We start from the raw sequence: 26,373 nt of genomic DNA, 5'->3' as shown, positions 1-26,373 counted from the left end.
GGCACAAAGATGAACACTGGCGCCAAAACCTCTGCGTCCATAAATAAATTAAAAGAAAAGGCAGAAGAATGTAAACATTATGCCATATATTCTTTCGTGTTTGCTGCTATCTCATTTAAATCCTGTCCGCCTAATAAACTACGAAACTAGACCAAAACAGCAGCAAACTCGGATGAATATATGTATCATGTCATGTTTATATTCGTATTATTCTTATACTGAATAGTGATACAGTCAGAAATGAAGCACGGGAACTGACTAAATTTTTAAATCTAAGGTGACTCTAATTTCTGTGCAGAATGTAATGTACTAAAGAGGCGTCTGCAAAGATTTTCAAACGGAGAACAATTTTCGCTAAACTCTCGTTCAGAACATCTATCATACGCAGCTATTATTTGGTTCTCGTTGATCATTATCAAAGAAAGCAGCAGTGTAAGTAACAACAAATAGCAGTCTCTTGCCATTGTTTCACTAGTGAGACGATTCCTTCCTCTCTCTCTCTCTTTTAATTTTAAGCGGCGGTAGTGCACACAAAAGCAAGCCATGCCGCGATCGGCGACAGGCCGTGAACACGAACTATCAAAATGCGACAAACAATGCATGACACAGTACAATAATGCATTTTCAGCTTAGAGTGACATAAACACCTATAACAAAGAGAATGGCACTTATCAGATCAAAGCAAAATAAGCAATCAATTGAAACCAGACAAAGCACTTGAAAAAGGAAGGGTACCTGTATAAATACGGACGGAGCGCCTGACACATAGCAATGGCTACTTGGTAAAGCTTAACTGTTAAGCTTATGACTCGAACCAAACTACTGTAGCTGTATCTTCATCCGGTTGAAAACTTTTCTCTCACCTTGAATTTCGAGTCTCAAATTTCAGGAGCAGCTTAGATTCGGGTAAATTTTTTTTCCTTGATTTCGAGTCTCATTTTTCAGGTGTGGCTTAGATTCGAGTGCGGCTTACATTTGAGTAAATACGGTAACCATCTATTTTGTGATACTCAATTTCACTATCTTTCACCCCATGTTGTGTTATTACAAATGGGGATGGTTAATGCTCATCCATTAATGCTTGCAGTATATGGAGCTTATTTCTTGATTAATGCACACTGAATTGTATTATCCTAGGGAGTACTGGTATTTCTGTTTTCCTATCATTCTGTATTAATCATAACACTTTGTAATAAGGGATCCTGAATCAGTGAAATTGTTGCACAGGCCACAGACCTTTCACACTACGCAGTAGTGACAATGTACTCACTTCAAAGCCAGTTTCCTTGCCATGTGAACAGTGTTCTTCCATGTCCTGAGTGTTTCCTGCTACATCAGTTAATGTAGTGTGGGGATCAACTTTTTGAATACAGAATATTCTCGGTGTAAAGCATGATGAAGGGGAGGTGAAAGGCCTTTCCCATGGCTGTCCACTTAACAGAAGGAGCTTTTTTGTGCCTCCAGGCACTAGAAACTCTGTTTAAACCTTTATCAGAAGATTTGTTGTGTTTACTTCCATCTACACTATTTGTTATTTTGCTGACTGAATAGAGTGCTGTGAACTTAGTGAAGGAAGTTTTGAGGTATAGGTGTCTTGTCTCAGAAAGTTAAAGTTAACAGCAACGATTTAGGTGTTAACACGTTTCCTATAGTGCCAATGGAATTACATAATTTGACAGCTGAGTATATATTTGGACCATTATCAAAAGGTAGAGATGGAGCACCTTACATTTTTTGTAGCAATTAAGTGTTGGTCACAATATCTGACACTGTATCCTATTAAAGTATCAAATAAAACAATAGTTAACTTTTTTATGTGATAAAGGAGATTACGCATTGGTAGTGGCACACAGTTTATAATTGATAATTTTAAAGAATTTCAGCATGGGAAGCTGTCAAGTATGTTATCATTTCTAATTACCATTCTCAGTCTAACCCATCAGGAAGAGTGATGAAGGAAGTGGTTTGACTTTGCCAGGCATACTGTTCAAATAAATAAATCAAGACAATGCCAATAGGCCAGCACTATGCTGATACATCAGTCTCAGAAAAAAACACAAAATGTGCCTGAAGTGCAGCTTGTTGTTACATGGAAGGTGTGTGAACGTGGATTGGGACAGTGTTAATTGGTCATGTCATGACTGTGTGCATGATAAACATCAACAGTTTTGGAATGGTGAATAAAAAAAGAAATTATCAAGGTACTAAATAGTGACCTCAAAATCCTTATTTTAAAAGAAATGGCGTTTTTGAAACAAGAAAACACAAAATGCATAAATGAAAAAAGTTTATGGATTTGTGACAACAGTAAAACAATGATGCAAAATAGCAACAAAAATAGCTGAATTCAAATTGTTAAAAGTGATGTGCAAGCCAAAAAACTATTATGGATGATGAAGCAGAAGCAATGAGAAACTCATAGTATGTTGACCTTACAAATACATAGAAGTGGACAAAGCAAAGTAAGAAAGCATCAAGAATTCTTAATATGAGTCTGATTTTCTGTAATTTTTTTAGCATTGTTATTGCACAATTTGTATTTTGGAGGAAGTTGTATTTTTTTGACACATTGTGGAACGTGGAATCATAAAATTTTGTGAGTCAAGCTTACTGTGATGCGCAGTGCCTATCTTGTAATCTGCCCCACCACAATTTGTATGACATCTGCGTGACTCATGCTCGCTAGACAAACACGTACCAAACTACGCAGATCGTCTTTGAATCTTTTCTGTCTTTGCCATTAATTCAACTTGATGGGGTGGATGATCAACATCCAAGAATTGGTCAAACTGTGGTTTTGTAATTTGGACTGTACAATGGTGTAGTGAACCTTCTTGATGTTCCAGCTGTGTGTTAGACTTGGAGTTGAACTAAAAGCTTCAGTCTTCTAATGAAATTAGCTTGGTGCTGCTTACAGATTATGCTCCAGTGCACCAAATTGTGATACACGAGGAAGAAACTGTTTTAAAAGCTTCTGTAAAAAATCAACATTAGCAGTTGTTTGATAGCCTTCTCCTTCTTCCTCGTCTAGCTGTTAATAAGATACCATTCTTCTGTCTCGAATAATCCCAAGAATTTTAGTAATGAGTGACCTCTTGTTGAAAGATTAGTTCTGATCAGATTCTGATTTATATACCATATGGTTTGTCACAGTGGCACACAAAGGATTTCCAGCAGATAAAAATGTTAGGGAGATTATGGATGAAGTAGTTGGATCAAGATATGCTCCATTCAACCCTGATGTTGAATTAAATCGGGACCAAGTAGCAGATTTAACAGCTTTCCTCAGAGGTTTGTTGTACTCTTTTCTTCCATTTTGTTCTCCAGTTAAAATTTATGATAGAAATGTAATTAGTTTGTAATTTCAGGTCTTAAAGTGGAGTATAAATTGCCAGATCAGATAACATCAAAACGCATATATCGTGTGAACTCAGCTGTTTTAAGTGCCAGGAGGCAGGAGTGAGTACTTATAGTTTACTTGATATAATTTTATTTCAGAAACTGATTTAATAAATTGTAAATGATTTATTCTTTGATAAAAATAGTTTTTGATGCATTTTGATCTTAAGAACAGGTAAGTACATTTAATTTTTTATGCTATTTTATGCAGTAAATACTTAAGAAAGATAATTACCTCAAGAAGTTCCATGTAGTTTCTGCATTGCAGGCCTCATTTTTCAGCTGTGAGTGTTTGCTCCCTACAATGTGAAAACGTGGATCTGATGTGGAAGTAGTACACGACTCGAACACAGAAATGTCCCATGCAGTTCCTTACGATATGAAAATACACGCTAGTATGTATAACTTTCAGAACTGTTGGTTCCCTTCTCTAGGAGAAAAGAGGGATAGATTGGGAAGTTTGTGAAGCGAGGACAGTTCACCCAAACTCCAGGATCAAAAGTGACAAAGATGAAGGGGGAAGGGGTCAGATCTTCGGCATCCTATGCTGTCCAGGTGCCTCACCCTTCATGTTTGTTTCCCTTTGTCTCAACAACAACCCTGTCCCTTTCTTCTTGAGGGCCAAGTGACTTGCTTCTCTTTTCCAGTATATTATTCTTTCCTCCCTAAGGAAGAAACTAACAGTTCTCAAAACTAGGAATAGTTTTTCATCTGCTAAGTGTGGTTATTGATAATACTGGAATTCTACCAGTGCTGACTGGATTGATTAAATTCGTATTAGAAAAAATAAAAATTGAAGAGAAAATACTAATTGAACAAAAGTAATAATTGAATAAATAAGTGACATAAGTAACCCTACTCTCTTTTGGTTTCAGTAGATATTCTTTCTTTCCTATCAAGTTTCTTTAATCCCTATTTCAGGGTGGTAAGTTGGCTGAATAACCTTGGAACCTAAGGGGAATAGATCTAACCTGTAAAAGTTAGGGAATCATAAAAGACTTTGCGAATTTGGAAAACACAGAAATTCAGAAAAATTCAGTATCAGTTTCAGCTGTACGTTGAATGAAACATGTGCTGAGTCATTTTATTACAAATCACTCTGAGACCCTGTCATGGCATATAGAAGGGCACATGTGTTTTTTGCTCTACATCAATTCATATCATTTACTTACAGATTCAAATTGGCTGACGGGAGACCAATAACTGTAGAGGAATATTTCCGAAGAGAGAAGAAATACACTTTAAAATATCCAAATTTGCCTTGTCTTCATGTTGGAGCACAAAATCGAGCCACTCCAATATTTCTACCAGTTGAGGTAATGATTTTGCAGCACTGCATTGCTTTTGGAAAAACATTTCCTGTTGCTAGTAATTATTCATTGTGGCTTGAAAAAGTTAGAGGAAAGAATTTGATTGGTGAAAGAGAAGAGCATAACTGAAAGTATGGCAAGGTATCAGAGAAATGGGAGCAGCAGCAGGAGTGTAATAACAACTGTGGCAACAACAATTGCAGGAGTCAAGTGAATGTTAGTGAGCATATGCCACTCTATGGAGGACTGTAGTACCTGTTTTAAGAATATAAGCCTTCATCTCTGCCTGTTTGATTTCCTGTACAAAGCAGGCTTCATATCACTCAGGTGTGTGGTTTAAATGTTTATCAGAATTTCCTTTGGAATAAACCTGTATTGTTTGAGGAAGAAGACTGCATACCCAGGTCAGGTCTGTGCCCAAAGAATCATTATAGATTCTGTCAAGGAATCATTATGGATTCAGTAAAAACCAAAACACCAGTAAACTGTTAAGCAGCACTGACCAACACATCAGTGTTCATCCTGCATCACCCTGACCTCGAAAAGTTTTACCACATCCTTCATTGGGGTTTTTACTACCTCTCACCGTGCCCTGAGATGAGGGATACCTCCGTGTCTGCCTCATCATTCCACCTCACTCTCCTTTCCATTTTCCATCCTTCCCCCTCCCTCTGCCTTATGCTTTGCCCTCTGATCTCCTTTCATCTTGTTGTGCAGCCACTGAGTCATCTGTCAAAAGAGTTGGCTCATGGTGTCCTGCTACCCCATCCTCACTGTGTGTGTCCATCCCTACCCCTCCCCACCTCTATTTTCCCTGGCAACCACTATCAGTAATCAAGAGTTAGCATCACCGTGGCTTGGGGCGTGTATGTGTTTCAGTGACTGCCTGGTTTTGTGTGTGAATGTATGTACTTTTACCAAAGAAAGATCAAGAGCTGGAAAACTAGTGTAAATACTGTTCTCCGTTGTGTGTTTTTATGCACCTCACATCAGTCAGCTGTAGGTGAGTAATTGCCTTTTCTTTATTTTAATTAATACACACTTGATTTTTGAAAGTAATTTGGCAGCCATAATAAAAATGATGATAATACTAGGAACTATCATATTGTAACTGTACAAATTATATATTCTGCTCCAATTATCTCATAAACAGAAAACACATTGTCAATTAGTATCTGGCATAACAAATCAGTTTTTGTTTTTCATATACCAGCAATAATCTCAGAATTTGTGTAATTTCAAGATGTACCATTATCTTAATATATTGGGAACTGAAGTTAGACTAATAATCCTCAAAGTTATCATTAAAAGGATAAATATTTCAATCTTATGAATAATTTGTGCTCCAGTAGACTTCACAATTTTCTCATTGCATTTAGCAGACGTTTCATCACTTTTAGATGCACTGATAAATAATTGTTGTCAATATCTGCATTTTATTTTTTATTTTTATTTTTTTTAGGTTGGTTTTAAAATGATAATACTAACTTTTGTTCAAATTCAAAGCATTTTATTTTTACATTGAGTCAAAAAGTAATATTATTCATAAATGTTGAAGAATACTTATTTAATCAGAGCCAGTTTGTTTTGTATCTGCTAAATTAGAAAGTTGCAAATTTAACATGTGATTGCTCTCGATATTTTTTCAGTTATGCACAATAGTGAAGGGACAAGTTACATTCAAAAAAATGGATGAGCAGCAGACCTCAGCTATGATCAAATATGCCGCAACCTCAACTGTTGAAAGAAAAAGCAAGATTGATCACTCTGTAAGTATTATGAATATATTTAGGACATTTTGTGTGCTATTCTGACTGGGCAGCCATTATTAATACTTATTACAACAAAATTCTTCTGTTGAATTTCTTAGCCTCTTACCACACATATCATACCAGTTCTTAGTAAGTCATCATTAGATCATTTCAATGTGTTAAACAGTAGATTGTCATCTGAAAAAGTGAGCAGAGGCATTAAGTTGATGAGTTACTATGTAACATAATCAACTTATCTGATGATGGCTTACTGAGAAGTCGAAACCGATCACAATACTATTTGTGTGCCTCAAGACTGAGAAATACCAAAAAAGAATTTTGTTACTGAATGGTCACATTGCCCACTTTAGGCAGTATGTTGAGGTCTGCATAAATTTTTACAGCCATGGGTTCTGAAACCCCTTGTAGAGACCGTTTTAGACAGGCAGATAAACTGACCACAGGTTCAGGATATCCATCCTCTTATGAAGTCTGTTGTTAAGAATCAGTCACAGGTTAAAAACAGTATCATGTTGCATAAATATAATACAGTCAGCATGTAACTTTGTACATAAATGAAATGAAGTAGCTATACCTCTTATCCAGTATCTAATGAGTCCAACATCATTTGTAGGCAGCTGCAAAACACTCAGTAATTATGTGCTGTGTAGCTCTTTCCACAACCCAAACGAATATGTACCCTGATTGCAAAGAAAAGACAGTTGAAAATAAAAGTACAGGATTGGTAAAAGTGGACTGTATTTAGTACTACATTGTGAGATTCAGGTACAGGTATGTCCGTGTGGCTTGTCAGTCACATCCATACTCTCCCACTTCTGCCCTCATCTGGCCATCCCATTGTGTTGAAGGGCAGCAGCAGTGACCAGTCACTGATGCACCCTCATAGGGGGAGCTTTGCACCAACACACAACATTCTGCCCACCTAATTTATTGAAATTACACAAATGCATATAATCATACTGAGTAATGTTGCAAACAATGACCCCAGATGGCCACACATGAGGTGGCAAGTTGTCTCACTTCAGGTGAACCACTGTACCTGGCTGTAGATTGCCTCTCATTGATGACCACTGAGTTCTCTGCTTCAGTTGTGATGAGTAGTTCTGTGGACACTTGTTTCCACATGTGCTGTGTACACTACTGGATGAGTTGCCATCTCAACAACCTGGATGATGGCTCTGAAAGCAAGCTTGATTCTGGGACTATTGTCAAGGGTTCATCAATAAGAAAAAAGCCTGGAGTAAGGTATGAGGATTTATCTGGGGTATTAGGAAGTTGCGTAATGGGTCAGGTATTCAAACATACTTCAGTGAGAGTTAGAAGTGTGTATAAATCTTAAAGCATCAATACCTGGTTTCTCACAACTCTCTTTAAATGTACCTTAAGGTATTTTATAACTGTTTCCCATAGTCTACCAAAATGAAGAAAGTGATATAGGATAAACTGCCAATATATACCATTCTGCGATGCATAGTTCTCGATTTGTGTTGCCTGGAATTGAGAGCTGAACAGTTTGTGCAGTTCACGCAGCTCATTCCTTGCTCTCACGAATGTCTCCCCACTATCACTGTAAACATTTGTGTAAATGCCTCGATGTGAAATAAATCTTAGAAGAGCAGCATTGAAAACTTGAGAGGGCAGATAAGTGACAAGCTTGATGTGTGCTGTTTTTGTTTCCATACAAACAAGCAAGGCAATGTAGAACTTTGCCCTAGTTTTGCTCCGTTTTCCTCCATTTCTGATGGTGGCCCTCCACAGTCAACCCCACAATGGAAGGAACAGTCTACTTTGTTCTACTCGGTCTGAAGGAACGAATGTGGAGAATCCAGTCACTCATGATTTTATCACTGCTCTGGAATCTTTGGTGTGCTGACTGGACTGCAGCTGCTGGTGGCATTTGCAATGGGCTGCACTGCTCACAGGTGTTGTGTTACGGGAACTGTGAGGTGGAGTAATGATGTCTGCCGGCTTGAGGTGCACTTTACAACGTGATTCTTGAGGAATTTGTAGCCTGGAGAGCTCTACTGCCAACATACCTCTTGATGCAGGGGAGGAACTCATAAAGCATGCTAATCTCAGAGTGCACAGTGCAGTGGTAACTGGTTACTTGTAATTCAGCGTATGTGTGACTCAGAGCACATGTTGTTTGTGCTGGATCACTTTCGAGTAGTTTTATTCGCACCAGGAGAACAGAGATGTTGTCAGCCGCAAAACACAGTAATTCTGTACTGCCTCGCTGTTTCCATAGTTAAGATGAATGCACACACTCATTGCTAAGGAAACGTGGTTGAAAATAAAAGTACACGATTGACAAAAGAGGACTGTATTTAGTGCTACATGGTGAGAGACAGTTACAGATATGTTCGTGTGGCTCGGTGGTCCTACTTGCGCCCTCATCTGGCCGTTCCATTGTCTTGAAGTCCAGGCAGAAGTTCTTACCTGCAGTGACAGTGACCAGTTGCTGCTGCACACTCATGAGGGAATCTTGCACCAACACAGAACACTAATGAAAAAGTGAGCATGGAAGATATTATGTATAAGGGAAATACACTCCTGGAAATTGAAATAAGAACACCGTGAATTCATTGTCCCAGGAAGGGGAAACTTTATTGACACATTCCTGGGGTCAGATACATCACATGATCACACTGACAGAACCACAGGCACATAGACACAGGCAACAGAGCATGCACAATGTCGGCACTAGTACAGTGTATATCCACCTTTCGCAGCAATGCAGGCTACTGTTCTCCCATGGAGACGATCGTAGAGATGCTGGATGTAGTCCTGTGGAACGGCTTGCCATGCCATTTCCACCTGGCGCCTCAGTTGGACCGGCGTTCGTGCCGGACGTGCAGACCGCGTGAGACGACGCTTCATCCAGTCCCAAACATGCTCAATGGGGGACAGATCCGGAGATCTTGCTGGCCAGGGTAGTTGACTTACACCTTCTAGAGCACATTGGGTGGCACGGGATACATGCGGACGTGCATTGTCCTGTTGGAACAGCAAGTTCCCTTGCCGGTCTAGGAATGGTAGAACGATGGGTTCGATGACGGTTTGGATGTACCGTGCACTATTCAGTGTCCCCTCGACGATCACCAGTGGTGTACGGCCAGTGTAGGAGATCGCTCCCCACACCATGATGCCGGGTGTTGGCCCTGTGTGCCTCGGTCGTATGCAGTCCTGATTGTGGCGCTCACCTGCACGGCGCCAAACACGCATACGACCATCATTGGCACCAAGGCAGAAGCGACTCTCATCGCTGAAGACGACACGTCTCCATTCGTCCCTCCATTCACGCCTGTCGCGACACCACTGGAGGCGGGCTGCACGATGTTGGGGCGTGAGCGGAAGATGGCCTAACGGTGTGCGGGACCGTAGCCCAGCTTCATGGAGACGGTTGCGAATGGTCCTCGCTGATACCCCAGGAGCAACAGTGTCCCTAATTTGCTGGGAAGTGGCGGTGCGGTCCCCTACGGCACTGCGTAGGATCCTACGGTCTTGGCGTGCATCCGTGCGTCGCTGCGGTCCGGTCCCAGGTCGACGGGCACGTGCACCTTCCGCCGACCACTGGCGACAACATCGATGTACTGTGGAGACCTCACGCCCCACGTGTTGAGCAATTCGGCGGTACGTCCACCTGGCCTCCCGCATGCCCACTATACGCCCTCACTCAAAGTCCGTCAACTGCACATACGGTTCACGTCCACGCTGTCGCGGCATGCTACCAGTGTTAAAGACTGCGATGGAGCTCCGTATGCCACGGCAAACTGGCTGACACTGACGGCGGCGGTGCACAAATGCTGCGCAGCTAGCGCCATTCGACGGCCAACACCGCGGTTCCTGGTGTGTCCGCTGTGCCGTACGTGTGATCATTGCTTGTACAGCCCTCTCGCAGTGTCCGGAGCAAGTATGGTGGGTCTGACACACCGGTGTCAATGTGTTCTTTTTTCCATTTCCAGGAGTGTAGATCACTGTTCATGAAGTAGAGAAGGTATTGAACAGCAGTAAAGTATCTAAAAAAATGCTTACCTTTCAGGCAAGATTCTTTGTTAGAGCTAACTCATTATGATATCATTGTATAAAATATTCTCAGCCTTCTTGCTGTGTCAGTATAGGGTAAAAACTCAGACTTTTGATAAATGCCTCCATCATCTTCATTAAAAGCAACTGATTAATTTAGTTGTTGCTGTGATGGCTATCTAAAATGTATAGTTGGCCTTTCATTGTGCGGCCAGAGATCCTGTCATTGCTAACAATGGAAAGATACTAGTGCTGCCACTGCCTGTATTGGTGGTAAACTCCTCAGTGATTTTTCTGTAGGCTGTCAACATTGATAGCCCACTTCCACACACAAGACTTAGCCATTGTAAAATTATTGTTGCATGTTCTGCTCCCTAAGTCCACATTCATGACAGATCCAGTAGCTTGATGCTTAGGACAAGATTTTGGTTTCCCTTAACATAATTTTATGCTTATCTGTAAGGCTGTTCTCAACATCACTGATTTTTCTAAACCTCAGTTTTTAGGGTGCTGTTAGTGTTCAGCACAATGTCCAGAAACGGTATGGACTGACTGAGAAATATAGTTACTTTCACACTAATAATGAATCTCACACTGAAGCGCCAAAGAAACTGGCATAGGCATGCCTGCTCAAATACAGAGATATGTAAACAGGCAGAATACGGCACTGCAGTCGGCAACACCTATATAAGACAACAAGTATCTGGCACAGTTGTCAGATTGGTTACTGCTGCTACAATGGCAGGTTATCAAGATTGAAATGAGTTTGAATGTCGTGCTATAGTTGGCGCTCGAGTTACGGGAAACAGCATCTCTGAGGTAGCAATCAAGTGGTGATTTTCCCATATGACCATTTCACGAGTGTACTGTGAATATCAGGAATCCGCTAAAACATCCAATCTCTGACATCACTGCAGCCAGAAAAAGATCCTGCAGAATGGGACCAATGATGACTGAAGAGTGTAACAGAATTGCAACCCTTGTGCAAATTGCTTTAGATTTCAGTGCTGAACCATCAACAAGTGTCAGCATGCAAACCATTCAATGAAATATCATCGATTTGGGCTTTCAGAGCCAAAGGCCCACTCATGTACCCTTGACGACTGCACGACACAATGCTTTATCCCTCACTTGGGCTCGCCAACACAAACACTGGACTGTTGATGACTGGAAACATGTTGTCTGTTCAGGCAAGTTTTGTTTAAAATTGTATCGAGCAGATGGAAGTCTACAGCCCTGCATGTCAGCAGGTGACTCTTCAAGCTGGTAGGGGCTCTGAAATGCTGTGGGGCATGTGCAGTTGGAGTGATACGGAACCCCTGATACATCTAGATATGACTCTGACAGCTGACACATACATAAGCATTCTGACTGATCACCTGCATCCATTTTTGTCTGTTGTGCATTCCAGCGAACTTGGGCAATTCCGTCAGAACACACCACACATCCAGAATTGCTACAGAGTGGCTCCAAGAATACATTTCAATGCTTAAACACTTCCACTGGGAACGTGCTCATCAGAAGAGAGCTCCACCCCCTTTCCTTACAGATTTATGGACAGCCCTGCAGGATTCATGGTGTCAATTCCCTCCAGTATTATGTCAGGCATTAGTTGAGTCCACGCCACGTTGTGTTAAAATCCTTCTGCATGCTCACAGGGGATCTACACCACATTAGGCAGGTGTACTAGTTTCTTTAGCTCTTCAGTGTATAAAGTTTGAGGATCCTGAGGTCAAAACTGTCCTCAGTGGGTGCAGAATCTCCTTACATTCTTGATGGTCAGTGAACAGGTCATATGTCTTGTCGGCATAGGATTCTACCTCCTCCTACTTTTTAAGAAGTGATCTCTTCTTGTACAAAGGCAACAAAATTAATTTTAGAAGGCAAGTCATCCATGCTTCATCACTACTCTTTATTTAATAAGAGGTGGACTTATAAATGCATCTGTGTGTGTGTGTGTGTGTGTGTGTGTGTGTGTGTGTGTGTTCATTCTCTCCTGCAGTGTTAAATGTGCAGTAGAGTAAACTTATTGTAATAATAAAATAAATACAGATAATATTAATAAGACCAGCTACCCAAATGACGAGCCTGAAGTCGTAACTTCCACCACAGTCAAGATCTTAATTAATTGTTCTGTATATATTGTGTTATGCTAAAGAGTGTTTTTGCCATATGCCGTCACCTCACTACATATATGGGTATAACCAGTTTTAAGGGCACTGTTGGACCAAATAGTTGTGTTACACACTTCAAGACTGTAAGTTAATTTCTAAAAGTTTTCTTAACATCCTTTACCAAGAGAAATTTCACAAGGAGAGAATCATATTAATATTGAACGTAAATGTGAGCATTATAAAACCTTTTCTGAAACATTTGTATGGATAGTAGCTCTATATGGAAGTGAAATGTTGATGATAAGTGGTATATTTAAGAAGAAATGTTGTGCTACAGAAGAATGCTGAAGATAAGTTGGTGTAATCTACACCCTCCTTCCCAGTCTCAGCTATTGTCCACATTAGTCTTTTATGAAGATTTGAGAGAAGTGAAGATTACAATAAACTTTCTAGTTTACTTATCTTTTCACGTAGAATTGGGTCCAGTTCTTCTTGTCTTGGGGTCTGATTCTTGAAGCTGAAATTATCACATTTTAGGTACTCGTGGTTGAATTGATCGACATAAATTTCCAGATTGTTGCAGAATTTTTGTTGTTACATTAATATATTTTGTCATATTTTAGTATATCATACAGCGTTTTGATTTTTCACATTAACAAAGCCAAAATTACTTTGCACTAATGTAAAGAATTATTAGAGGAAGCATCTAGTCTCAGTCAATAGTTGCACACTCTCCTCGAGTACACACACAGTCGTGATGACCAGGGGTACCCAAAACAGAGTTAAGCATGAGTTTGCACACAACTCAAGTTCCAATGAGATACAATAATACAATACTTAGGATAAATACAGGCCATCAGAGTCACAAGTGGCACGGAATGATGACATAATCGAGTAGCGTGGGGGCCAAGAGCAGTGTGGGAAATCAGAAATGTATACGTCTTGTTCTACAGTCTATACTTGATTTATGATCCCAAACATAAATGTCTTCCACACTATTCGCTAACTGTTCATGCAAACTAACCTACATGCATAAAAACCTAAAAGATTCATTTACAACTGACAAAAAATATGTACTGAGTGTTGGAGATGAAAATAATTGATTGAAATGTATCACTACTAAGCAACAGTGCCTAATTTTATTACATTCTGATAATTATTTGTAACTTTGAGAGATGAAATAGTGAAGGCAGCAGAGGATCAAGTAGGTAAAAAGCCAAGGGCTAGTAGAAATTCTTGGGTAACAGAAGAGATATTGAATTTAATTGATGAAAGGAGAAAATACAAAAAATGCAGTAAATGAAGCAGGCAAAAATACAAACATCTCAAAAATGAGATCGACAGGAAGTGCAAAATGGAAGTCGAAACTAGGTCCCGGGAGTAGACAACATTCCATTAGAACTACTGATACCTTGAGAGAGCCAGCCCTGACAAAACTCTACCATCTGGTGATGTATCAGACAGTCAAAATACCCTCAGACTTCAAGAAGAATATAATAATTCCAATCACAGAGAAAGCAGGTGTTGACAGATGTGAAAATTACCAAACTATCAGTTTAATAAGTCACGGCTGCAAAATACTAACAGGAATTCTTATCAATCAAATGGAAAAACTGGTAGAAGCCGACCTTGGGGAATATCAGTTTGGATTCCCTAGAAATGTTGGAACACATGAGGCAATACTGACCCTACGGCTTATCTTAGAAAATAGATTAAGGAAAGGCAAACCTATGTTTCTAGCATTTGTAGACTTAGAGAAAGCTTTTGACAATGTTGACTGGAATACTCTCTTTCAAATTCTAAAGGTGGCAGGGGTAAAATACAGGGAGCGAAAGGCTATTTACAATTTGTACAGAAACCACATGGCAGTTATAAGAGTCGAGGGTATGAAAGGGAAGCAGTGGTTGGGAATGGAGTGGGACAGGGTTGTAGCCTATCCCCGATGTTATTCAATCTGTATATTGAGCAAGAAGTAAAGGAAACAAAAGAAAAATTCGGAATAGGAATTAAAATCGATGGAGAAGAAATAAAAACTTTGAGGTTCGCTGATGACATTGTAATTCTGTCAGAGACAGCAAAGGACTTGGAAGAGCAGTTGAATGGAATGGACAGTGTCTTGAAAGGAGGATATAAGATGAACATCAGCAAAAGCAAAATGAGGATAATGGAATGTAGTCGAATTAAGTCGGGTGATGCTGTGGGAATTAGATTAGGAAATGAGACGCTTAAAATAGTAAATGAGTTTTGCTATTTGGGGAGCAAAATAACTGATGATGGTCGAAGTAGAGAGGATATAAAATATAGACTGGCAATGGCAAGGGAAGCATTTCTGAAGAAGAGAAATTTGTTAACATTGAGTATTGATTTAAGTGTCAGGAAGTCGTTTCTGAAAGTATTCATATGGAGTGTAACCATGTATGAAAGTGAAACGTGGACGATAAATAGTTTAGACAAGAAGAGAATGGAAACTTTGGAAATGTGGTGCTCCAGAAGAATGCTGAAAATTAGATAGGTAGATCACATAGCTAGTGAGGAGGTATTGAATAGAATTGGGGAGAAGAGAAATTTGTGGCACAACTTGACTAGAAGAAGGGATCGGTTGGTAGGACATGTTCTGAGGCATCAAGGGATCACCAATTTAGTATTGGAGGGCAGTGTGGAGGGTAAAAGTCATAGAGGGAGACCAAGAGATGAATACACTAAACAGATTCAGAAAGATGTAGGTTGCAGTAGGTAGGGGGAGATGAAGAAGCTTGCACAGGATAGAGTAGCATGGAGAGCTGCATCAAACCAGTCTCTGGACTGAAGACGACCATAGACGGCCACAACAACAGCTGATAATTATTTACAACATTGTTAATAGAAAGACTTCCTGAACATTTTACGTTTTCACATTTCTGTGTTGAACAAAACAAATCATCAGTCACAGAACATCAACCCAAGTCAAGCAAGAATTAAAGTTACATAATGGATTGGGAAGTTAATTGCTATATTTGAAAAAAAAAAATGTACATTTAGGTGGCATTACACTATTGATAGCAGTGACTACTTTTCTAAGCAAATAGCTCCTTGAAATTTATATAAATGCAAGAATTTTGCATAAAGATAATTTCTTAGCTAACACTTTACAAATTTTAGTCACAAGATTGATATAGTAGACAGATGCTTGAGTTCATCTCCCAGCACCTATGATCTCTTACAAGTCACTGGACCAACAAGGGTGCAGCCATACACGAGTGTGGCCTTCCCTAGATGTCTCGTCACATACTCCAATGGATACATAACTTCCTGTCTAGCTTTCACATTGAATTCTGAAACATTGTTTTATGCACTAAGTATGCTGCTCAATTCCTCTCTCAGATCCCACAGAATGTGTTTTGCCTATCTATATTGAAAAAAATAAGTATTCAGGGTTCCTGTCAGAATGGATTAGAAAGTGTACACACATATGGTGCATTAGTAAACAGAGCTAAATCCAATGAAAAAATGAACTAGTAAGGTAATATACACATATGTACTATAGATATCTCAAAGTAACATTCACTTCGCCATTAGCAGATTAAAATACATTATGTACATAAGCAAGGAAAGTTGGACTGCACTGTTGCAGCATCTGACAAATCCCTACAAAATGAGGGATGGACCATAGCCCATGATGTACTGACACAAGAATTCTGTGTTTAACATACATATGCGTTTGGTTTGCACCTATGAAACTTGAAGATACTATTCCTAATATTTACAATACATATGAATAAAATGAGTCTTTACTCAATTTAACACAACACCTGTGACTTTACCCAAAAGAGTTTGTGACAGTTAATTTTGATCACTTTCTGCAGAATAATAACAATAATATTTAACACTAATAGCATTCTAAAATAAGAAATTTATCACTAGATATTTAATGGCTTTGTCACATTTCAAAATTCTAAAAGGATCTACCCATTTAGTCACATGGCATAAATGTATCAAACGTATTAGATTACAGAATTATGTAGTTGTATGATCCTACTAATACAGTGTATATTTTCTTCCAGACTAGGGATCACTAAGCATCCATATTCAAAGGTCTTGTCTTCTATAATAAAAGTTAAAATCACCTGAGTTTTTACCAATTTGCTTTGCTTACCTGTAGCTCCTCTTATCTTTCCGTCTACAGTGGGCATTTGCATAAAATTCTTACTATACTTAATCTTGTCTCTAAATTATTCACATATACCACAAATCAGGCTACCTCTATTAATTAAACAGTTCCCTTCCCACTGATCTTTCTTAATCTTAATGTAAGGACACGCAAAGTCTCAGTCATCATCTCTGTTATTAGACACTTCTTGTAAAAGATCACTTTCAATTTCATCAAATGGTACTCCACACCGTTTTATCAACTTTACAGGTGTCATAAAATTACTTTAATTACTTATGTTGTCAGGTAAAGATTGAACACAATGAATAGTCTCCGTAGCACAACTAACATCACTTGTTATGGTAGGAACACAAAACACACTACTGTCAAAATTACACTTCCTGCTCAGACCCTCTTTCACTTCAATCCACCAATTGGGGTACAAATTGTCACTAACCCCAGCTAATTTATTCTAGAATTCACTTTTTATCAGTATGGTCCCGAACAAATGTCACTGTAGGGATCATTACACTGCATGATATTAATGGAAAACTGGTTTGACTGGACTGGTATTCCATGATCCTGACTTACATCATCATGAACATTGCTTACCTTGCCTGTATTGTCAACATCATTTACAAATAACTCTGAAAATTCATTATTCTTAAACTCCACATATACCTGATACTTATCACTGTATTCCTCCAAAATTACTTCAACAACATTACTGAGAATACAAGTCTCATCTCCATCAAAGTAACCTCTCTCTCTCTCTCTCTCTCTCACACACACACACACACACACTTGCAGTAAGCCACCAGTCTCAGGCTTACCAACCCAGTTACGTCACAACTCTCATTCACATCTACATAAAAAATACCACCTAGTTCAGATCCACTACAGTCGCCACCTGATTTACAACATTGTTTTCCGCCCAAGAGAAGATCATTAGTACATAATACATTGAAAGTATCACTACTGTTACGTTCTGGTTTTTGATTAGCAGTTACATCACCATAATTAAACATAGCATAACATTACCTCTGATCAAAACATAAATGACAGATCTGATAGTCCTGTTCATATGCCATAGCATTAACACTGTTATTATTGTCTAATTGCAAGAGTAACCTGGGGGTCCTGTGCTTGTTATGTTTCCTCACCTCAAAACTATGGACCTTCATTGAAGCGCACTGCCCTTTGCCGAATAGATACTTCTGTGATTCTTTCTTCTTTTAAAATGTCCATGGTTATCCCCATTATTCCTGTCCTGCTGATGTTCAGAATTTCTCTCATCTTGGTAGAAGTTACCAATATCTCGGTTTCTGTGATTACTCCCATTGTGATTTCTATCATATCATAAAAATGGTTCAAGACAGTCGTCAGGTCCGTGTACTGAATCCCGCTTCAATCTTTCTGATAATCTCCTTTTAAGAGCATCAACGAAGGTCATTTCATCAGATGGTTTGTCAATATGAGCTAATTTTTTAAGTTCTTACAAAACTTGTTCAAAGTGCCGTCCCTATTCCTATAATTAGGACCATTCAAAAATTCCCTTTTGATTCTCCCCTGTTCTGCTTCTGACCAAAATTTATTTAAAAATATTTTCTTGAAACTCTGATATGTTTCCCACTGACTTAAATTTGAATCTGCACATGGGAGCTTTGCCTTCAAGAAATCTTTTAGCAAATTTAATTTTTTGATTGTCATTCATTCCTGACACAAAACTATCTCTGCAGTGGTGCAGTAAATCCACTGGATGTAAATTATCCGATGGAAAACTTTTAATAGGATTGTTAGACCAGGCAATACCATAGTTTGCACACAGATTTTGGTTAATACAAATTTCCTGAACTACTGAAATTTTTTGATCTGAAACATTTACATTAGTATCCTCTGAAAACCCATTTCTTAACTCTGAAACTTGATTACTAATTTAAACTATCTGATCTTGTACTCTCTTTATTTTGCTATGGTTTTCAGTTAATATTTCAGTTAACTGATCATTAATTGCAGTAAATTTGCTATTGTTGTCTTCATTTCCTCTAGTTTTGCCAAAAATTAAATGCAAAACACCAGTCTTTACTGTTTCTATGCTGACTACAATTGCACCTGGTTTAAACATGTCCTGATCAGATCTTGCAGCTTTCATTTCTACCTCACTTTTACTTTAGTGCCTATTCATTTTGTTAAGAAGCACCCAATCCACAAACTTCACTTTCATTCGAACCGGCCCATCACTATTGGTAGTACATCATAAGTGTTGGTATAAAGATCCTTTGTTGGGCAACATTCAGTTGTTGCTCCATGTGATTGAAAATTTACTTGTGCATAAATTTCAATAATCGACAAAATGAAAGTAATTTCTGCAACAGACAAAACTTTGTTATTAGTCAATTAATCATGGATGATGTCCACATGTTTAGTCTACCATCTCCTTTCTAGTTGCAGCATTTGTCCAGATTAGTCTTTTATGAAGATTTGAGAGGAGTGAAGATTACATTAAACTTTCTAGTTTACTTATCTTTTCACGTAGAGTTGGGTCCAGTTCTTCTAGTCTAAGGGTCTGATTCTTGAACCTGAAATTCTCACATTTTTAGGTCCTCATGGTTGACTTGTTCTAAATAAATGTGCAGATTGTTTTTGCAGGCTTTTTGTTGTTGGGTTGAATATCATACAGTGTTTTGATTTTTCACATTAACAAAGCTGAAATTACGTTGTTAGCACAAAATATAAAAATATGTCCGATCACATCAGAGGCATGCTCACTACTTTTTCACTCAGCACAAATAACAACATTTCAAAGGGTTTACAACTTTTTTTGACAGTTGAATTTCTATTCATTTTGATTTTTTTTCCACAAATGAATCTAGAAATAAACAGTAATAGATTGTGTAATTAATAGTGGAAATCATAAGTGTGCCAAATATTCATAGTTTCAAATGTTTCTAAAAATATTTTTTGGAACTGTACATTCAGAGCTAGTACTCATCGATTATAATGTCCGAAATAAAGTTTTTCGTTTTTATAAACTTTAGCTGGAAATATAACATTCTGTGGATAACATTGTATGAAAGTTTTCAGAAAATCAGTTGAGATAATATGGACTTCTCCAAAATTCGAAAGATAATACTAGTATCGACAACTAGTGTTGAGGAAAATTAATGCTAGAGGAGGATGTCCCATTACACCGGGTGGCTCAAGTATCTAATAGAGGGTTACTGAATCAAACTGGGGTTAAAAGAACTTTACACACGACTTGACTGAAAGAAGAAAGAACTGCATCCCCAGCATGATAGGCACCAAAGACATGTGCCCACCATGGGCAGTGATCAGCGATGTGGTGGTCCACAAGGACCACAGTGCAATGAGGAGGTAGCCAGGCCGCTACCAGTTTGGACTCGTACACATGTACCACATGGCGAGTGTAATGTATCTGGGAGATGTGTTATTTTCTACTGGATTTGTCGATACCAAATCTAATGAGGGAGGTTGTAAATGTTTTCTTATATTTTTGTCAGAATATTTTTTGTGAATTGTAATTTGCCTTATTTTATGATAATTTGCTTATATGTTCGAGAGTGACAGCATATTGATTAATATTAGTAGATGTGACGAAAAAAAATCAAAGAGACTGGTTACAAGTGGATGCTTGTGTCTTGTGTGAAATGTCTTTGATGCTGGAGTCGTCTTTGACCGTAGTCAGTCGGCAGTGAACTCTCGGTGTGTGACGGTGGAACAATGTACAGGTCCCCGTTATAATAATTTGCAAGTGACCAGCAAAAATGAGTTATTCTACTACTTTTTTATATAAACATCAAGAAGGAAGCACATTTGGAGAAATGGTATTTGAAGCACCAAAAATGAGGCAAACGCATCGAACCAGGACATTTCCGCAGCTGACGAAACAGCATTATGGAATCATGCTTTCACTAGATGACTGAAGCCGACACAAAAAAGTCAAATATCATCTTATAAACATTTCACGGAAAAGTGAGTACTGTCACGAAATTTGCTAAATTCAAGTATATAAAAATAGTGAGCATATTTCCGGAGGCAGTCACCATCAGTTGGTGATCACCCTACAGGTGACTCAAATGGTACGAAGACGTCAAGTAGACTGCATTCGATCTTGTGCTCTGGTGGATGTTTGTAGTTTATGGAGCCTGAGTCCAGTGTAGGTCAGCTATGTATATTGTGTACAGCCTTTCAAAGATAGAGGCTGGTTGCTGGTGGCAGAGCTTGGCAACACATACACACTGGGATACTGTCTGAAACATCTGAGCACACTGAAACATTTGAGAGAGAAAGAGAGAGAGAGAGAGAGAGAGAGAGAGAGAGAGAGAGAGAGAGCCTGATTTATGCCAACCAGGCCAGCTAGTGTTTTCCTCTTGCCACCACTTTAACCTCTTGCCATCACTTTAGCCTGGCCAAAAACCAGGTTAGTGTGCTTGTTTCTCACCTTGAAGCAATAGTGACTTCACTTGACCTGCTTGCCTTGTTCGATCAGCTCTTTTGGCTACTCTGTTGTAGCTGAAAGGTGACCCAACTTTGCTTTTCAGATGTGGTGGCAGACTTATTTTGCAGCGTCAGTGTACTGAGTAAGTATTCTTGCAGTCTGAATATGCCTTCCTGCTTCACGGTGTGTTGTCACGATAGTGACAGTACACCTCTCCCTGTCACACAGATGTGCTGTATTGACGCCAGGCAGTACGAAGCTCGAGACTAGGTTGTGGTGCAACACTTCTCCCTTCTTCAGAGAGATCAGGCCTCTGGATTTGTACCTATTTACCTATCTGGACAGAAAATCTGAAAACATTATCTACAAGTTGGCATAACTATACAAAATAAATACAAGTTTTCTCTTCTTACTCTGATTTAGAATAAACCACATGATTCATCGGCTATTCCTTAACCTATGTTATATGGCATCATCACAGCACAAACCACAAAAATAAGATTACCACACTTTTCTCAGCAAATTCCTGTAAAAAAAAATAATTTAACAGAATATATTTGTCTGTGTGCTCGGTATTTTGCCCGTTTTACAGGTGGCTTGTTATTCAGTTCTTGTTTAATTAATCATTTGCTATGGGTAATACTGTCCATTTGTAGCTGATCAACTGGGAGTTCATGGGGGTAGGCTATTTTTTGCTGGGGTAGAGGTAGGATACACATGTCAAAATCAGAACAGCTGCTGTACCAGAAACCTGGATACGTGAGATTGGGATGTTAATGCGCTGTCTATCATGATACTATCATACACGGTGAAGCATTAGCTCAGCAATTATATGTCCCCTTTGCAAGGTTATAAACTCATCATAACGAGTATAGGAGGTCTGGTTTCAAGGTGTCATTTAAATATGTAATTTTTTGGTTGGACAGCATATCTAATCGTCTTTCTGGCCAGTAAAATGAAAGTTGTGTCAGGTTTATTATTGTTGTTCCATTAATGGTGGCTGGAAGACAGAATCTCATACCTGCTATATCATAGGTTGTACCAGTGACTAATATTCCACTATTTTGTAATTTTAACCTCGTCTCTCCTCTATGTCATCCCTTTTTGTAACAGTTTATTTTCACTACATCTGGACGAAACACAAAGTAAACCCAGTGTTTGACAGCCCTTTGACAGTGTGGATATGGCCCCAGCACTTTTCTCTGGCACCCTATCACTTCTGTTTCATCGTAGAATAACTGTGTTTCACATGCTGTAGTGTATCTGCCTATTTAGGTGAACAATAAATGGCACATAATATAATTTCTGAGGTCAGCTATGTAGTGAATTAATTAAGATGTGGAGTTGCCAGTCAGTTCTGAATAACCATGCTTTTGTTCTTCTTAGTAGACTTATTTTGTTTTGCAGTGTCTCCAGTGCTAAAGGCTAAAAGAAATCTTGTAATCCTTGTGAAATCTACTTACTGACAAAGAGAATTTCTCCTTTCAATACCGATATATTAAAGCTTCTTCATACATCGACTGATAACTCCCGTCGGGTATACGTGACACAACTGTATTAAAGTTGTTTGATTGACTACGGATGTCTTGTCTCATTAGAGGTTACAGTGTGAATGCATTTTGACAGATCAAACGTGAGAGAATTAGTGTCATAATGACATTTTAAAAACTTCTTGTGTTTTGCTTCTTTGATGTCGCTATTGTTATTGTGAGTGCCGTTCTTCCATGGCTGCAGCACATTTCCAAGCTACGGCATCTAAGAACAAGCGGCCCACAGCAGGCAGTTACACTAAACTTGTCATCCCATCTTGCAGATATGCTGCACTCGTGTACCTCCTGCACTTGGTAATAGACCGTTTCTCTCACAATATGCTCCTGAAACGTGACTACTAATTAAAAAAGTATGTGAAATATCATGATCGTCTTTCATGTTTAGAAGGACAGTGAGTGTAACCCACTATTTTCTCTAAAATGATGTGTTACACCTCAACATTTGTGGCCCAGTATAGGCCATTCTACTTGTTCATATTGTAATTTTCTGGTAAGGTATGTCCACATTAGCCGTGGGTAATTGAACCAATTCATGAATCCTAGCTTCATCACTATGAAACACAACTGTTGATATATAATACACCAATGATAAACTCTTCCATTGGTTTTACTGTGTGCTGCTGTTCTGTGGTTGTGTCATGCTGTATCTTCTGCAGGACAGATAGCAACTGTCATGAGTGTAGCAACATAGGATTTAGTTGTTCATATACTGCCTCCTGAAGTGCTGTCACCTCTACCCTTGCATCGCCTAGGCTGTCTGCCAAGAATTGCAGCAACTTTGCTATAGCCCTCCTTTCATTCAGTAAGTTCAGCCAAGTTTACACTTTGTGCGGGTCCCTATTAATCGTTCCCATAGTCATCTTCATGTATCCTGTTAGCTGTGTGTTAATTCACATATTACTCTGGTCTTACTCAATATATTTCGCTCCAAATTCATCAACTGCATTTTATGCCATTCCACATTTGCTGTGTATGTATTTGTACCTGCATTCTATTTAATTCCTGGATGGTTATAAATTGATAATCATTCAGTAACTTTCCACTTGAACTAACCATTCCCTCTTTCATTGTAACTGTTATTTTGTAGTCATCAGTCTGCTGACAGGTTTGATGTGGTCCACCATGACGTCCTCTCTTGCACCAGCCGTTTCATCTCAGAGTAGCACTTGCAGCCTATGTCCTCAATAATTTGCTGGATGCATCCCAATCTCCATCTTCCTCTACACTTTTTACCCTCTACAGTTCCCTCTAGTATCATGGAAGTTATTCCCTGTTGTCTTAGCAGATTTCCTATCATCCTGTCCCTACTTCTTCCACATTTTACATACATTCCTTTCCTCTGTGATTCTGCAGAGAACTTCCTCATTCATTACCTCATCAGTCCACATGTTTTTCAGCATTCTTCTGTAGCACCACATCTCAAAAGCTTCTATTCCCTTCTGTTACAGTTTCACCACAGTCCATGTCTTAGTGCCGTACAGTGCCGTGCTCCAAGTGCAGACTCTCAGAAATTTCTTCCTCAGATTAAGACGTATATTTCATACTAGTAGACTTCTCTTGGCCAGGAATGTACTGGACACTAAATCCGTCACATGACCCAACCGATTTCTTAAAAGCTCATACATGAGTTCTAACCTGTGATACTCTCCATGTATTTCACTTAATATGCTCTTTGTGCCTCAGCTTCAAGATGCAGCTCGGTGATGTTTCTTCTAATGTTCGTGTTTCATTTCTTACTCCCCATGGGTTGTAGGTTAGCCTTAATGTCCATTGATGGCTAGTTAACGTGACACCTCCTGCCTGGAAAACAGCACTCTCAGTTCAAATTGTTGGTTCTTTAGTGTGTCCGCTACCTCTCCCCCAAAGAGGTGCATTCAATTCCTCTCCCTCAAAGAGGTGCAACGTCACCAGAATTATTGAGTTCATTCTGGACGTTCTCAGTGTTAATGTCACTTGGGGGAAAAGAATTCACATCTGTCTCCTTCCCCTCTTGAAAAGCTTGGCATACACGTATTATAGTGGCACATTCTTGTTCACTTGGAAACGAAACACCCACCGCATCATAACCCCACTACAATAAGACATTGACATAAGTATAATATATATTACTCACAAACTAACTTCATATATTCTGCCCCACTGATATCTGTCACTGGGACCTTAGTGCATAAAACACTCTGCGTACCAGTAATTAAAACTTCCGGGCTAAGAGGCCATGGTCCAATAGTAGAAATACTTCTTCCTGACGTTTCGTTGCCAGCTGTGGGCAACATCATCTGAGGTGAGTCTACGACTGGCTGCTAGGCCGTGGAGTGGAGGTCCTGTTTATATAGAGCGCGTAGAGGGTGCCACCACTTGTCACGTGTTGTCAACAGTAAAACTATCTCTGGCTGGCGTCATTACTCTCGATCGAAGGTAATCGATTTTCACGTCTTTGGTACAGAGTCGATCGCCATATCTTATCTAACTTCAAGCCTTCTTCTTTCCTGTTAAATTTATTATGGTGTTAAAAAATGTCTACAGCCTCTCTATACATACGTGCATAATAATGCGATGTCTTAGCTAGCACGCTCGTCTCACTAAATTTTATTTCATGGTCACCCGTTTCAAAAATATGTTCCGCTACAGCCGATTTGTCCGTGTGTCCCAGTCGACAGTTCCTTTTATGTTCAGTTAGGCGAGTATTGATACTTCTTTTTGTGGTTCCAATGTAAACCTTCCCACAACTACACGGAATCTTATACACACCAAGAGTAGCTAAAGGGTGTCGTGCATCTTTCACCTATCTTAAGCATTCACTAATCTTCTTGGTGGGTCTGAAGATTGTTTCAACTCTGAACTTGGCCAGCACTTTCCCGATACGGTCCGTAATATTGTGGATGAATGGAAGAAAAACTTTCACCACCGATGGTTGTTGTTGTTGCACGTTTTCGGACATTTTTCTTCTGGGATGGAGTGCTCTATCTCCTTGCCACCGCACCCATTTTTCTGGAAAGCGGTTCGCAAGTGGTTTAGTTCCTCTTGCAAATAACCTGGCTCACAGATTTTATTAGCCCTGTCCACCAATGTCTTGATAATACCTCTTTTCTGCCTGGGATGATGGTTTGAATCCTTAATGAAGATAACGATTGGTATGCGTATCTTTTCTGTAGACTTTGTGACCCAGAGTCCCATCTGCTTATTTAATTACTGAGATGTCCAAAAAATTAATCTGTCCATTACTTTGTCTCCATAGTGAATTGTATTTTTGAATTGATGCTATTCAAATGCTTCAAAAAACGGTTCAGTTCTTCTTCACCGTGATTCCATATGACAAAAGTGTCGTCCACATACCGATACCACTTCAGAGGCCTTTTTCTGGGTGACTGCAGTGCTTGATGTTCAAAAAATTCCATAAAAATATTAGCAACGGCTGGACTTAGAGGGCTACCCATTGCCACTCCATTAATTTGTTCATAGAACTCATTATTGTACTGAAAATAAGTCGTGGAAAGGAAATTTCTAAACAAAGCTACTATATCAGTAGGAAATATGTCAGATATGCAAGCAAGAACTTCGTTGACAGGAACCATGGTGAACAGAGACACCACATCAAAGGTGACAAGAATATCACTGGG

At 39.2% G+C, this 26,373-nt stretch overlaps 1 protein-coding gene across 2 annotated transcripts in view; it reads left to right on the top strand.

The window, feature by feature from the left end:
• Nucleotides 1–26,373, top strand: part of LOC126202889 (protein argonaute-2-like) — a 333,247-nt gene that overhangs the window by 170,785 nt on the left and 136,089 nt on the right. For both annotated transcript variants that reach the window (XM_049936951.1, XM_049936952.1), the window contains exons 9-12: nt 3,154–3,291; nt 3,369–3,459; nt 4,574–4,715; nt 6,359–6,478. In XM_049936951.1, coding sequence (XP_049792908.1) covers nt 3,154–3,291; nt 3,369–3,459; nt 4,574–4,715; nt 6,359–6,478 — 491 coding nt within the window. The remainder of the gene's footprint in view (nt 1–3,153; nt 3,292–3,368; nt 3,460–4,573; nt 4,716–6,358; nt 6,479–26,373) is intronic.

Source organism: Schistocerca nitens, chromosome 9 (assembly GCF_023898315.1).
Source record: "Schistocerca nitens isolate TAMUIC-IGC-003100 chromosome 9, iqSchNite1.1, whole genome shotgun sequence".
Classification (NCBI taxonomy): domain Eukaryota; kingdom Metazoa; phylum Arthropoda; class Insecta; order Orthoptera; family Acrididae; genus Schistocerca; species Schistocerca nitens.
Note: the sequence above shows the minus strand (reverse complement) of the source record. Positions and strands in the feature narration are given on the sequence as shown.